Source organism: Silene latifolia, chromosome 6, assembly GCF_048544455.1.
Source record: "Silene latifolia isolate original U9 population chromosome 6, ASM4854445v1, whole genome shotgun sequence".
Classification (NCBI taxonomy): Eukaryota; Viridiplantae; Streptophyta; class Magnoliopsida; order Caryophyllales; family Caryophyllaceae; genus Silene; species Silene latifolia.
The window spans coordinates 14,610,143-14,625,648 of record NC_133531.1 but is presented as its reverse complement, the minus strand read 5'-3'; the positions used below and the strand labels follow the sequence as shown (position 1 = coordinate 14,625,648).

Sequence of the window (15,506 nt, the reverse complement as noted above, 5' to 3'; positions counted from 1 at the left end):
ATAGAACAACCGAAATCTGTCTGAGGACCTGGAAATGAACCGGTTCAGGGCCGCCACTCTTCCTGTGAGTCTTTGAACATCTTTCGGTTTCTGAGAGGACTTTAGTTGTAGCACTGCTCAGCTCTGCTTTGTACTTGCTTCGATCCCCCTCTGGGTGACTAGGTACCCCAAGAATTTTCCGGAAGACACTCCGAAGGTATACTTCAGGGGGTTCAATTTCATATGGTACTTCCTGAGTATTTCACTGGTATTTTCCAAGTGGGCCATGTGCTGTTGTGCTTGTTTTACTTTAACCACCATATCGTCTATGTAAACCTCCATTGTTCTTCCAATTTCATCTTTGAACATTTTGTTTACCAGATGTTGGTAGGTCGAGCCGACGTTCTTGAGGACGAACGGCATCACGTTGTAGCAGTACATGCCCCTCTCAGATCCGAAGGTTGTTTTCTCCTGATCATCCGGGTGCATCTTGATCTGATTGTACCCACTCTATGCATCAAGGAAGATGAGCATTTCGTAGCCTGCTGTTGCATCCACCATTGCGTTTATGCGTGGCAATGGGAAGGGATCTTTCGGGCATGCTTTGTTCAAGTCCGTGAAGTCCACGCATACCCTCCACTTGTTGTTTTTCTTGGGTACTACCACTACTTTAGAAAGCCATTATGGGTATTTGAGCTCCCTGATCTTTCCTGCTGCCAGCAGATTGTCTACCTCCTGATTGATTACCTCACTCCTTTTCTGTTGTACTGGCTGATAACTAGTGTCAACGTTCAACCGGTGCGTTATAACATTTGGGTCAATACCTACCATATAATCGTGCGACTAGGCAAAGCAATCCATGTTAATACGCAAAAACTCAAGTAGCTTTTGATGGATACTACCTGTACAGTCTGCTCCAACCAGCACAGTTCGTTCAGCGCGTTGTATGTCCAGATGTACTTCATCAAGTTCTGCCTGCGGGGGTTCAATGTACTCCCTCTGGACGCACAGCTTCTGTAATTGCTATGTTGGGGGACTCGCTGTAGGTTTGAGAACATCCTTGTAACAGTATCTAGCTTCCTCTTGGTCTCCACGTATTTCCTGTACTCCCCAAGGTGTTGGGTACTTCGGGCTCCAGTGGTACGCGGATGGTACCGCTTTCATTTCATGAATACAGGGCCTGCCAAAAATAACATTGTAAGTGGACGGGCCGTCGATGACCAAGTACCTCACCTGTTTGTTAACTCCTAGAGCGAATGTGGGATTAAGATCTCTCCCATAGAGTGCTTTGTTTCCCCGCTGAACCCTACCAGGGGCACCGCCTTCCTCAGCAAGTGTTTCTCGCTGAATCCCATGTTTTTCAGGGTTCTGAGAATTATTGAGAGGGTGATAATCAATGCGTCGTGATGTTGTTCCCTCTCATTTAGGATGTCTGTTTCATCGAATGTTACTGACGCAAGTCGTTCCTGCTGACGCGACAAGAAGACTCTGGTTTGTCTCCCTTAGTCTCTGTTGTACGCCGCTTTGCTGCTGAATAAGTCAGTCCACATATCTCTAATCCACCTGTGATAACATTCACAACCTTGGAGTACAACGGAGGTGATGAGAGAAGTACCTGCTCTGCTGTGTTTACCTTCCCAGACTTGGCTCCTTTTGGTAGTAAATGATCAAGGCAACCTGCCTCGTGAAGGTGCTTTATCTCCTTGCACAGAACCACACAATCCTCCGTGTTGTGTCCGATGTCATGGTGGTATTCACACCTCTTGCTAGCATCCCTTCTGTCGTTCTCCCTGGGTACTGGCTTCTTGGGCCACCTAACTCTCTGTTCGACCTCCTTCAATGCCTTCAATACTCCTGCGAGCTCGGTGGTGAATCCGTACTCACTCAACTAGGGAGGTAAGTTGGCGCTTGCCGTCCAATCGATGTCTCCTGAAACTTTGTTCATAGTGTTCTTGATTTATGGTTTAGATCTTTCACCTTTCTTTTACTCGTGGTGATTTTCCCGTTGGTACGTTACGTATCGTATACATCCCTCATGGACTCATCCTCCTCTAGGCGCATGGCATTCATCGCTCATTTGTACCTCCTCAAAGGTGGTACACGGGTAGTTGGTGAGTTCCCTATAAAGATCTAAATCATGGTGAAGTCCTCGCCTAAACGCTTCTACCGCTGTTGGTATGTCACATTTTGGGATGAAGACTTTTTCTCTGTTAAACCTGTTCAAGTAGTCCCGAGTAGATTCCTCAAACCTCTGGACCATCTTGTACAGGTCACTCGTTTGTTTCTCTGGCTTGCGACTGTTGGCGAATTGTTGGTTAAAGACATTAACCAGATCTACGAAGGTGGAGATGGACTTGTTGGGCAAACATACGAACCACTGTAGTACTACCCCTGACAGGGTTGACCCGAAGCCTTTGCACATGCACGCCTCTTTGAGGGAACCAGTTGCCGTTACTACCATCATATTTTGTTTGTACTGGTTGACATAGTCCAACGGATCAGTTGTCCCATCGTACAGGGTCATGGTTGGTGGAGTGAATCATTTTGGTACGCTGACGAGTGCTATGCTATCGACAAAGGGCGAATCGGCATAACTCTCTGGTGCTGCTATCTCCATTGGACGAGGCGTTCCTGGAACCTTGCTGAGCATAGCCCTGAGTTCCTGTAGTTTCTATTCCACTGAGGTGCTCGTTCCCATAGGTGTGTTATGGACTAGCGAATAAAAGCCAAAGGGATAACCGATTACTGGCGTTCCCCCTATGACGTATGGTGGAACAACGTAGCTGTCCGGGAACGGGGTTGCGTTCATAATGGGCCTAAACTGTACATCCAGAGCCTGCTGTGTGTATGCACTTGCTCCTATGGGAGCGCTGTTTGCTAAAGGTTTGCCTTGGGTATTTCCCAATACGGGCAGTGTGCTGCTGAATGGTGGGGACAAACTAGGTGTTAAGGCCCCTAATCCCAGTGGTTCAATTGTCCCTAATGTCGTTCCTGGTGGAGGCGTCATCCTTGGTGGTGGCGTCACCCCTGGTGGCGATAGTACCCCCGGTGGAGGTATCATCATTGGCTGCGGCGGCACTCCCAGCTGCGATACCACTCCCAGGTCTAGCCTTGTCACCAAATCATGCGGGAAGAGTCTTCCCTGTTTCCCCCGAGCGCTTCCCGATCCGGCGTTTGCTCGCCGTCTCTGGCGGGGTTCTCTACTCGCGACGCCGCATCCATCTTATCTTTCAAGGCCTCGATTATCTTTTTGCAGATCTCACCGTCCTTCCGTAAGCTCTCCATGGCACGGCGCAAAGTACTCATGCCTTGGAGTAGCTGCTGCCACGCATCTGGTGGTGTTGTTCCAGGATGCTGAAGAACCACCGATGCTCCTCCTGATCTGACTAGGCTATTCTCCCAGCTGGACTTTGTCTAGCTGGGAGATCCTGGCACCCTACTTGACGCTCTCCTCCCGCCCCATCCGAGATTCTAGGTGAATATGGTGGCTTAGCCGTCGAGGTTACCTTGGTCGGGTCGGCTGGTGGTGGGCATCCTGCTGACGAGGGCTGCTGGTTCTATCATTCCTGTTGTGACTGAAAGGGTCCGCACCACATATGGCTGCGAGGTGGAACCTGGGATGCTGGAGGTGGAACTTTGGGCACTAGAGGTGGAACCTAGAATGCTGGAGGTGGAACCTGGGGCACTAGAGGTGTTCTGGTTGGATCCTGACATGTTTGAACGTATTGCTTGGAAGTTTGACTTGTAATATGTCCACTATGCCCCACAGTGGGCGCCAAACTGTTTTGGTAAAAAATTACCTAATAGTTACTTTGTCTTTATGTGGGTTAAAGCGGTCTATTGTTAGTCGATTTGGGGTGTTGTGCTTGAACTCGTAAACTGAAGGAACAAAATAAGAAATGCAAAAAAGTAAAGGACACAACAAAATGGTGACGCTGAAAACCCAAATGTGGGAAAAACCGCAGGGAGAGTCGGTATCTCGCCAAATGTATGCACTATGACTTCTGGGGTACTGAGGAGGAACAACGTAATGATACAATTATGACGGAAATAAAGTCTAATGCTCTTATATGACGATGAATGATAATTTTATGAAGTAGAGGTTTGAAGTGTGAGTGAGTGAATGATTGAATGCCCCATGTTGTTTGTCTCTTGCAGATATTTATAGATGCTTCTTTTGACCCGCTCCTCCTCAACGCCTACTTCCTATTTTTGCTCAACTTCCCTATTTTTGTGGGATCTGTTACTTGACCGAGTTTTATGGATTTGACTCAGCTTGCTTGGACTTCAGTTTGTGTTCTTTTTGCTTGAGATATTTACTTGCCACGTCATCGATATGTTGTCATTGTATTGTGCCAATTATCTACTGCCACATCACTGGATAAATTTATGGTAAAAAATTAACCAAACACTACTCAATACGTAGTATGTAACACCAACGTTGGTTGAATAATTGTAATTCGGCGGATTGCCCATTAACCCATTTCAATAGGAAAAACCAAAGGTGGGGAGAGTGAGTCACATAGCATGAATAAGTTTTCTAGCTATGAAATGACATGCACGAATTATAATATGGAAGCAGCAAAATCCATTATCGTAGTCCCACATTGATTGTGAAAAAAAAAACTCTACTTATATTTTATAACCTTCTTTTTCATAGAACAAGTTATTAGTCTTTTCACACCCGTCAATTATTATTGGATGATATGTGAACAATAATAGTCGTTGATGCCCAAATTTATCCTGTAAACAAGTGACCGGGACGAAAGGGTATTATAAAAGTTTGAACAAGTGTTTTCCAATAAGTAATTTCCACTTAGTTCGTCTACTTTGTAAGTCGAAAATATGACATTTCCTTGTTTCAATTTTTAAGCTTCTCTCAATAGTCGAAATATAATTCCATGTTAATTTAAAATATTTATCCCTTAGATAGTCAAAAAAATTTGCTGTGGAAAATTTTTTTTATAGAATTTTGCATTAATATAGAGTATTAGTAATGTCGTTTATCAAACACACAATTTGCAAATTACTCCGTATATTTTTCTTTAGGTCAAATTTACTAATAAATCCGTTTGAAACAATGAAAAAAAATGTCAAAAGTGATGAGTATCCAAAAGCAACCATTCCAACTCAAATATATGACATGCTTGAATTGACTTAACCTAAGCCGAACAAACTCAAACCCGACTGAAATGAGAACGCAAGGGCAATCGAGTTGTTTAAAAAAAGAAAAAATACTAGTCCAAACCCAATTGAAATGAGAATGCAAGGGAAATGTAGTTATTTAAAAAAAAAAAGAAGAAAAAATACTAGTCCACCTTTGACGGATGGCATTCCAACTCAAATATATGACATTCTTGAATTGACTTAACCTAAGCCGAGCAAACTCAAATCCGACTGAAATGAGAATGCAAGGGCAATCAAGTTGCTTAAAAAAAAATACTAGTCCAAACCCAACTAAAATGAGAATGCAAGGCAATCGAGTTATTTAAAAAAAAAAAAAAATTACTAGTCCATCCTTGACGGATGGCATTCCAACTCAATTATATGACATCCTTGAATTGACTTAACCTAAGCCGAGCAAACTCAAACCCGACTGAAATAAGAATGTAAGGGTAATCGAGTTGTTTAAAAAAAAATAAAAAATACTAGTCCACCCTTGACGGATGTCATTCCAACTCAAATATATGACATGCTTGAATTGACTTAACCTAAGCCGAGCAAACGCAAACCCGACTGAAATGAGAATGCAAGGGCAATGGAGTTGTCTAAAAAAAAAAGAAAAAAAATACTAGTCCAAACCCGACTAAAATGAGAATGCAAGGCCAATTGTGTTATTTAAAAAAAAAAACAATACTAGTCCACCCTTGATGGATGGCTAGACTTTAATTTGTCTAAGGAAGTCATGATCAAATGTTTTTGAGTTGTAATGTTACCCACCTATTGTAAATGGGTGCTAGCTTTGTGATCAACTGTATTATAAACTAACGTTTAAAAATAAATCTTCCGATATGGGACACAAGATACATATATAAACTTGACAAAAAATAAATAAAGTATAAATATAATAAGTAAAAATATAAAATCAAAATTAAAGGACAAATAACGCTAAAATCACCCACCATCAAAGTTGATTATGGTTGCAAATTGGCAACTTGATCTTGACCTTGATGAATACCCCTGGAGGTGTGGATGAAGTCAGTTACGAATAACGCGATATCATGGATGAACTATGAAGACGGTAAAAGATCACATTTCATTTAGGAAGTGGGAGTGCATTGTAGATGGTTTCATTTTGGACACTTCTGCCCATTAAAAGGTAGTCAAATGGTGAGGCCCGGGGAACACAAGAATGGAAAAGCGGAAAAAAATAGTGGCGTCGCCCGGACTCGAACCGGAGACCTTCAGTGTGTTAGACTGACGTGATAACCAACTACACCACGACACCTTCGTTGGTCCAATTTTTAGATTTAATTACTTACACACACACACACACACACACATATATATATAGAAGAAGGATCAAGTGAGTCCACCAAAATCCATTGAGTCCATAAGTCCTCTTAAGAGCCATTGAAAAGATGGGATGGAGGGTTGAGATTGAAGAGGAAAAGCAAGGGATTAGTGTAAAAAGTAGGGGATAAATGCTAATTAAACACTTCCTCTCACTACCATCACTAATCAACCCTTAATTTCACTATATAACCTTTCTTTTTCCACTCACTTCTCTCTCCTATCCCACAAATATCATTCCACCAAATAAAATCAAAACCTCCCAAAAATCCTCTCACTAAAACCCAAATAAAATCAAAACACAAAAAAAAACCACTTCCGTCTCACACCAACCACCACGTCAACCACCCTAAACACCGCAGCCCCACCACCACGTCAACCACCCCGACACTCTTCTCCCTCTTCTTCTCCCTCAGTCTCCCAAAAAATAAATCACCCAAAAATCCGACCAAAACCACCACAATCCCGCCACAACCACGCACCAGCCGCCACCCACCAACCCGCAACCCACCAACCCGCAACCACCGCCACCCACCAACCATTACCACCCACAAACCCGTAACCCACCTTTCCACCAAACCACGACCACAGCCCACCAATCACTGCCAGAAACAACCCCACCACAGCCACCACCATTTCCCGACCCCACTACAGCCCACGAACCTCCTCCAACAACCACAACCACCACCATTTCCCGACCCCACCACAACAGCACCTCCAACACCACAACTACTACAGCCGCCACTCCAACACCACAACCACCACAGCCACACTCACCACCATTCCCGGTCGCCTCCTCACCTTTTTTCAGATCTGGGCCTCACTCACACCATACCACCACGCTGCCCTCACCTCGCCGCCCTCACGCCGCCTCCCTCCTTCGCATCTCTTTTTTTTTTTTTTTTTTTGAGATTTCAAAAAAATTTCTTATTGTTTGTTGTTGTTGTTGTACGTCTGCTGTTTCAATTTTTTTTTTTTTTTTTAGATTAGTAGAATATTTTGTTTTTAAAGTAATTTTATTTTTGTCTGTTGTTGTTTTATACTTGTAGATCTGGTGTTTTAAAGTAGTTTTATTTTTTTTTTCAGATTAATATATTGTCTTGTGGGTTCCTCTTTCATTTTTCTTTGGTTCTTTTTCCAGATCTCACAAATATCATGTTTGTGTGGGTAGGTGAAAGAGGACAGTTTTGGTGTTGGTCTCATTTTTCAGATTTACAAGTGTAAATGTAAAGAAAAAAACACTTGTATTTTATTAAAGTTATATTTATTTTTCAGATTTACACTCGTATTTTATTAAATCTACATTCGTAGATCTAATAAATATATAGAAGATTTTTGAAAAAAAAATCGTATTATCATAATTTTTATTCTTAGATCTAATAAACATATTTATTATACTCATATTTCTTTACATTTACACTCGTATTTCTGTACATTTACACTCATATTTCTTTATATTTACACGCATTTTTCAGATTTACACTCGTATTTCTTTACATTTACACTCATATTTCTTTACATTTACACTCGTATATCGTATTATTATGATTTTTATTCTTAGATCTAATAAATATATTTATTATTACTCATATTTTTTTACATTTACAATCGTACTTCTTTACATTTACACTCATATTTCTTTACATTTACACGCATTTTTCAGATTTGCACTCATATTTCTTTACCTTTACACTCATATTTCTTTACATTTACACTTGTATCTCTTTACATTTACACTCATATTTCTTTACATTTACACTCATATTACTTTACATTTACACTCGTATCTCTTTACATTTACACTCGTTAAAATTATATAAATTTGCACTCGTATTTTTTGTGGATATGAGTTGGTGGTGGAGGACGGCGGTGGTGGTGTTTGTTGGTAGTCGGACTAAAGTTTTATTCATAAAGGACCAAAGTTCCACTTACAAAGGACCAAAGTCACACTCAAAGAACCAAATTTACACTCTAAAACCTTCAAATTTACACTTAAAATACTACATTTACACTCGTAAAACATCACATTTACACTCGTAAAATGTTAAAATTATATAAATTCAAAATTTTCGCCACAAAAAAAAAAAAAAAAAAAATTACACTCTTAAAATGTTACATTTACACTCGTAAAACATCAAATTTACACTTGTAAAATGTTAAAATTATAAAAATTCAAAATTTCCGTCACAAAAAAATCAAATTTACACTCGTAAAATGTTACATTTATACTCGTAAAACATCAAATTTACACTTGTAAAACGTTAAAATTATATAAATTCAAAATTTCCGTCACAAAAAATCAAATTTACACTCTTAAAATGTTACATTTACACTCGTAAAACATCACATTTACACTTGTAAAATGTTAAAATTATATAAATTCAAAATTTCCGCCACAAAAAATCAAAAAAAATCAAATTTACACTCTTAAAATGTTACATTTACACTCGTAAAATATCAAATTTACACTTGTAAAATGTTAAAATTATATAAATTCAAAATTTCCGTCACAAAAAATCAAATTTACACTCGTAAAATGTTACATTTACACTCGTAAAGCATCACATTTACACTTGTAAAATGTTAAAATTATATAAATTCAAAATTTCCGTCACAAAAAATCAAATTTACACTCTTAAAATGTTACATTTACACTCGTAAAACATCACATTTACACTTGTAAAACTCATAAAACATTACATTTACACTTCTGAAATCTGAAACTCAAAACTGATTAATTAGGGGCTAGAGAGAGAAAGAAAAATTAATTAGTGTATAGAAATTTGATTAATGATAATTTTTTTGGTAATTTTCAATCTCAACCATCCATCTCAATCCAACCATCCACATTTTTTTCCTTTTCTTTTTAATGGCCTCTAATCAAATTCATCTCAACCATTCATTGAGGCCATCCAATGACCCTTAGAGAGACTTATGGACTCAATGGCACATGTTGGACTCATTAGAACTCCCCTCTCTCTCTCTCTCTCTCTCTCTCTCTCTCTCTCTCTCTCTCTATATATATATATATATATATATATATATATATATATATATATATATATATATATATATATATATACCTATCTTTATAAGAAAGATATTATCGTTCTTTGTAATAAAAATAAATATTAAATTGAATACAAAAACTTACGTCAATCTCAGCCGCTCGAGGGTTAACCCACTCGCCCTTCTTATTTTTCTTTGTCTTCGTGAACAACTTGTGGGGTTGGCCTCTTGACCACGAAATTAATATGGAAACAAGTAAAATCAAGTATATATTTGTCAATCATATATATTAACCACTTTTTAAAAGCAATATAAACAATACTTACCAATTTCTTGAAAGCATCAGAGCAACTCTTCCGACCAAGAGTGTGGTTGCCCAATGCTTTCCCATCTTTACCACCCGACTTCCTATTTGCCGTGTTGATTTTCGAATGTTTGGCAAAAGTAGGATCTTGTGGCCTATTCCTAAGGTTCTCCCACCAAGTAACAGGCACCCACTTTGGCTTTTTCTTATTATATTTTAGTCCATTAATAAGAGTGGTAATCCGCCTCGTTACCCTCGACTGCCACTCAGGCACAGGATCATATTCAGGATCAATGGATCTTACATGAGTTTGTTTCAAAAACAAGTGTGAAATTAGTTATATAAAACTTAAGAAAATTCTTATAAACTTAAGAAAATTATTATAAATTTAAGAAAATTATTATTGAAAAACATAATTACCGCAAAGTAATTCCACATCTTCTGACGCTGTGCGTTACTCGCTTCACCCCACCTAGTGAAGTACTCATCTCCTGTGTTACGGGTGAACGACCAAGTAACATATTTCTTGATTGGTTCGTCATCCTACCTGAAAAACACATAAATATTTGAAATTAAAACTGTAAATGTTAAGTTTTAAAAATAAAAAAATTAACATAAACTTACCAAAAATGATCTGGCCGAGCACGGGCCGATGAGAGAGTCACCTGCATGTCCTCCTGTCTTCGTGATGGAGGATCAGGATCTTCCTCATCCTCAACCTCCTCGTCCTCCCGATCATGTTGAGATGCATTACTATTGCTCCCAAAAACACGGCGAAAAATGTTCGGCATAATCACTGCATGAAAACAATTCAAATTGGTAGTTCAAAGAAAAACTCGTTAGTTCAAATCAACCATTTCTACAGGGTATATATAAACAATTGAAACAAACACTAACTATGAAAAACAGGGTATATATCGTTTTAACTTGATTCACACAAATTAAGATTTGCAACTATACTACTTTTTACTATTATTGTTTTATTTGGTGTTCATGTGTCCAATGGAAAACTGTGAACTAATTACCACTTGCCTCTTCTTTAATGCATTTTATTGGCTGAATTGAGAGGTTTCTTATAACCAAACCTTGGAAATTGAAACACACTATTGATGTTAAGCTAAAGCGACATGTATAAAACAAAAAACCAAATAGGCTAGAACGACAAGTAATTAAAAACGGAGGGCAAATTTTATTGAATGTTTAAACTTTAACTTTTTTACAAATGTATTAATAATTGTACAATTACAACTAGCCCTCCTCACTATCACTGTCACTACAAATCAAAACAGGTTCATCATCTGAAAAAAGCACTCCTACTTCTTCCTCTGATTCCTCATTTTCGTATCTAATAAGTTCTTCAACTTCATCTTCATCCCCTTCTTCTCCGATGTCTCTGTCATATTCCCCTTGACCTCTTTCCACTGCCACTTCGTATACATCTTCACCCTCTATATCTTCCAACAAAATCGGTGAAATTGAGTGATCATTCACAACAACATCTTCTTGAAAGACACTTTCTTCAATAGGAGCATCAAATTGTGATCTTGCCTTGATTTTAAAAACCGCGGACCACTGAATACCTTGATTACCTTTCTTAATGGTTGGATAAGGAGTATAACAAACTTGATCGACTTGAAAAGCTGCCACAAATGGGTTATGTCCACGAAGTTTCTTTTTCTCGTTTACATCTACAAGTCCATAAACCTTATGGATACTAAGTCCTTGTGAGGAATTATCAAGCCAATCACATTTAAACAATATAACCCTATAAACCCTTTGCTCGGCATAATAAGAAAGCTCAATTACTTCATTTAGGGTTCCATAGTAGTCCAACCCTTCAGTTGAATTCACAGAAACCCCATTGCTTAACGTAGACTTCGAAACATCAACTCCCTCCTTAAAAGCTCGAAACTTATAGCCGTTGATGGAATACCGTCTCCAAGACTTCACCATGTTACTAGGACCCAATGCTAAAGCTATTATTAGATGATCCTTCAATCTATGAACCTATGAATAAATAAAATGTTAATTAAGTTGTTATAATTTTTTCAATATCTAATAAGAAATCTAAATGTGTAGTTCAATTTGAAAGAAAATGTATCATCACTTACTTGATTTCGGAATCATTTCGGAAAACATTTGTCATGTGATGCCCAAACATCATCAGTGGATGTGACATCAGGAAAATTGATTTTGATATGTGTCTCAAATTCCCTATAAGTAGGGAAAACATGTTTTAGTTATGTATTACCTATAAATTCGATCTAATTTGATAATTAAAAAATAATTGAGTAATGATGAAGTATTAACTTACTTTTCATAAGTCTCTAAAAAATCTCCACAGTTCCTTAGCACATAAAAATGAGCTTCTTCATACTCTTTCTCGATTAAGTACCTCTCGTATACATTTCCTGGTTGTAGTTCCCATGTCATCATTGAATAACTCAGGTAACTTAGATTTCAACTGGTCATCGGAATTTACACCAACATCTAAGTCTTTTGCTTTTGTGTCAATGTGATCTTCGAAATAAAAGAACAGAAATTTGAAATTTCCTCTAACAAAAAAGCGTTGCATATTGAACCCTCCACCCGAGCTTTGTTGCCAATCTTTTTTTTTAAATGATTAAGAAATCTCTCAAATGGATACATCCATCGATATTGAACAGGTCCTCCAACTTTCGCTTCATAAGGTAGGTGAAGAGGCAAATGCTCCATGGAACTGAAAAAAGACGGGTGAAATATCTTCTCTAACTTGCATATTATCTCCGCAATGTTTGACTCCAGACGTTCGATAGAATCAACTCTAATCGTAGAAGTACACAGGTCTCTAAAAAATTGGCTTATGTCAGTTATTGCATTCCAAGGACCTGTTGGGAGCAACTCTTTCAAGGCAATGGGGAGTACTCGTTTCATAAAGACATGACAATCATGACTTTTCATGGAATGTAAGACCATCTTTTTATGGTCAACACACCGACTCAAATCTGAAGCATAATCATCCGGGAATTTTAAATTAGCAACCCAGTCACATAGAGCCTTTTTCTCCGCGGTTGATAAAACAAACCTAGATGATGTGGGCCGTTTATAGCAAAGTTCATTAAAGTCATCTTTACCCTTAGGGCCAAATTTAGTTTTACCTGGTACATCCATCATGGTGTTGATAAGTTGTTCAAAAAAAAATTTCTCAATGTGCATAACGTCTAAGTTGTGTCGAATCAAAGAACGTTTTCCGAGGGGAAGTTCCCGAATATACTTTGTTTCCACCAACCTTCATTCTGATCTTTCAATCTTTTCAATTCTTGATCAGAAGCATCAACTATTTTAGGCAAGTCTTTTACGGATTCCTACACTTCATCGCCCGTTAGTTTCGATGCGGCTATGTGATTCTCAGTTTTTCTGTTTTTAAGAAAATGCTTACAATTGTCGCGGAAAGGATGGTCAGGTCTTAAGAACTCACGGTGACAATCAAACCAACAAACCTTTTTGCTATTTTTAAGCCAAAAAGATCTATGATCATTTTCTGGACAATAAGGACAGGCACGATATCCACTTGTGGACCAACCAGAAAGCATGCCATATGCCGGGAAATCGTTGATCGTCCACATTAATGCAGCCTTTAATTGAAAATTTTGTTTCTTAGAGACATCGTAGGTGTCCACGCCGGTTTCCCAAAGTTGTTTCAACTCTTTGATCAACGGTTGGAGGAAAACATCTAAATTTGACTTAGGGTTCTTAGGACCGGGAACTAGCACAGATAAGAACATAAATTGTCTCTTCATGCATAGCTAAGGAGGTAAGTTGTACGGAGTCACAATCACGGGCCAACAAGAGTATTTCGTCCCAAACTGCCCAAAAGGTTGAAATCCATCCGTACACAAACCTAGCCTAACATTCCGGGGTTCACTTGCAAAATCTGGATTCTCTCTATCGAAATGCTTCCACGCTTCTCCATCACTTGGATGTGCCATTGTCCTCCTTTCTCTTAATCGAGAGTTTTTGTAGTGCCAACTCATCTCACCTGCTATGTGCTTGGTTGCATATAGTCGTTGTAACCTTGGCGCAAGAGGGAAATACGTTATTTGTTTACATGAAATTCGCCTCTCACTTGAATTCTTTTTACCTTTATACCGAGATGCACGACACTTTGTATATTCTTCAAGATTAGAATTTTCCTCCCAGAAAAGCATGCATCCATTGAGACATGCATCAATCTTTTCATGGGGAAGTTGGAGTCCCTTCAGAACTTTTTTAATCTCATTAAAATTGCGCGCCATTTGATTTTCCTTTGGAATTATGTCACCAATGAACAACACAAAATCATTAGCGCATCTAAGAGATATGTTGTTCTCATATTTGAGTGATAACAACCTAGCAGCTGCTTGCAACAAACTCATATCACTTCCCTCAAACACCGGCTGTTCGGCTTGCTCTAACATTTTAAAGAACGAAGAAACTTGGGGGTTCGGGGTTTCATAACGCACTTCTTCATCGTTAAGGTCATCGGGATTAAGTCGATCCTCCAAAATTTGGTCAACGGTATCACGCAATGCATTTTCCACAAACTCAGGGTAAGGATTCTCACTAGCATTTGTACTAGGTAGTTTCTCACCGTGATATGGCCATACATAATAATTGTCGGCGAAACCATACGACCAAAGATGAATTTGAACATCTGCTTTCCTTTTAAAACCTAGGTTTTTGCATTTCTTACACGGACACCTCATTTCACCTAAATTCTTGTACTCACTTCTTCCTTCCGCGAATTTAATAAACTCTTTCACCCCCTCTGCAAATGCTTTCTTGGGTTTCTTTTTTCGTCTAATATTTCATATATCCACTGCCATTCTAATCTTTTCATGTTATTATGTATCTACACATTTATATATGTCATTAAAAAGGATAATAACCTAACAACAATCAAAATCAAGAATAATACACAATAATTTAACATTTTAACCAATATAAATATTGTATTTCTTTGAATTGGGTCCTTATCACTCCAACCTAAACCCATCAATGTACGTTTCAAGTCACTAGCAAACATGTACTTGTGATTTAATAATGAGGAAAAAATTAAAAGCAATTCCCATCCGTTCTCCAAATACACAATGTAGAATAAATAATTACTCTACACGTGCATTTAGAGAACATTAAAGGAATTGTCACCAAACTCTTTTCTCATTAACAAATCACAAGCATATGTTTACTACCTAAGTGACTTAAAGCGTACAAAGACAGTCCCAAAACGGGGACTATTCAAAAATTACTCCTAGTGAGTAATTTTTGAACGGGTACTAGGTCAATATGAACAATAATTTTAACAATATTAAAAACAAAACATACAACAATAACTACTTTTTCAATTAACATAAACTAACATGATTTATTTTTCATTTTACATATCTAGTCTAATTCATATCTATTCTAATTAACATTTAACAATAATCTAATTTACAAAAATTCCAATTTTTAAAAATATTATTAACAATAATTCAAATTTTTAACAATAAAATTACATTGCTATCTTAAGTCAACATGCATACATTAAAAATTAACAACAAACATCCGTCACAACATTGGCTTCTATCCTAAGTCAACATGCATCAACACCAACCCTTTTTCAATAACAATTAAAACAATAACTAATAATCTAAATTAATTAAACTAATTAAAAATATTAAAAGGAGAAATACCTAATTAA

At 38.0% G+C, this 15,506-nt stretch overlaps 1 protein-coding gene and 1 non-coding gene across 2 annotated transcripts; both read right to left on the bottom strand.

Moving 5' to 3' along the window:
* Nucleotides 1-1,002: 1,002 nt before the first annotated feature.
* Nucleotides 1,003-2,503, bottom strand: LOC141587555 (uncharacterized). The gene is made up of 3 exons (XM_074409030.1): nt 2,063-2,503; nt 1,454-1,867; nt 1,003-1,347 (listed from the first exon to the last, which is right to left on the bottom strand). The coding sequence occupies exons 1-3, from the start codon at nt 2,501-2,503 to the stop codon at nt 1,003-1,005; spliced, it is 1,200 nt and encodes a 399-aa protein (XP_074265131.1).
* Nucleotides 2,504-6,353: 3,850 nt separating this feature from the next.
* On the bottom strand, nt 6,354-6,427 carry TRNAV-AAC (transfer RNA valine (anticodon AAC)). The gene has a single exon. It is a non-coding gene; the product is annotated as a tRNA-Val (tRNA).
* Between the last annotated feature and the right edge of the window lie 9,079 nt (nt 6,428-15,506).

Bases quoted from the DNA above. Each gene is read 5' to 3' on its own strand.
- LOC141587555 (XM_074409030.1), bottom strand. From the start codon at position 2,503: ATGACCCTGTACGATGGGACAACTGATCCGTTGGACTATGTCAACCAG. The intron at 1,868-2,062 runs GTACAAATGAGC...TTACCTCCCTAG, and splicing joins CGTGTACCACCTTTGAGGAG to TTGAGTGAGTACGGATTCAC. The intron at 1,348-1,453 runs GTCAGCAGGAAC...AATAATTCTCAG, and splicing joins AACCAGAGTCTTCTTGTCGC to AACCCTGAAAAACATGGGAT.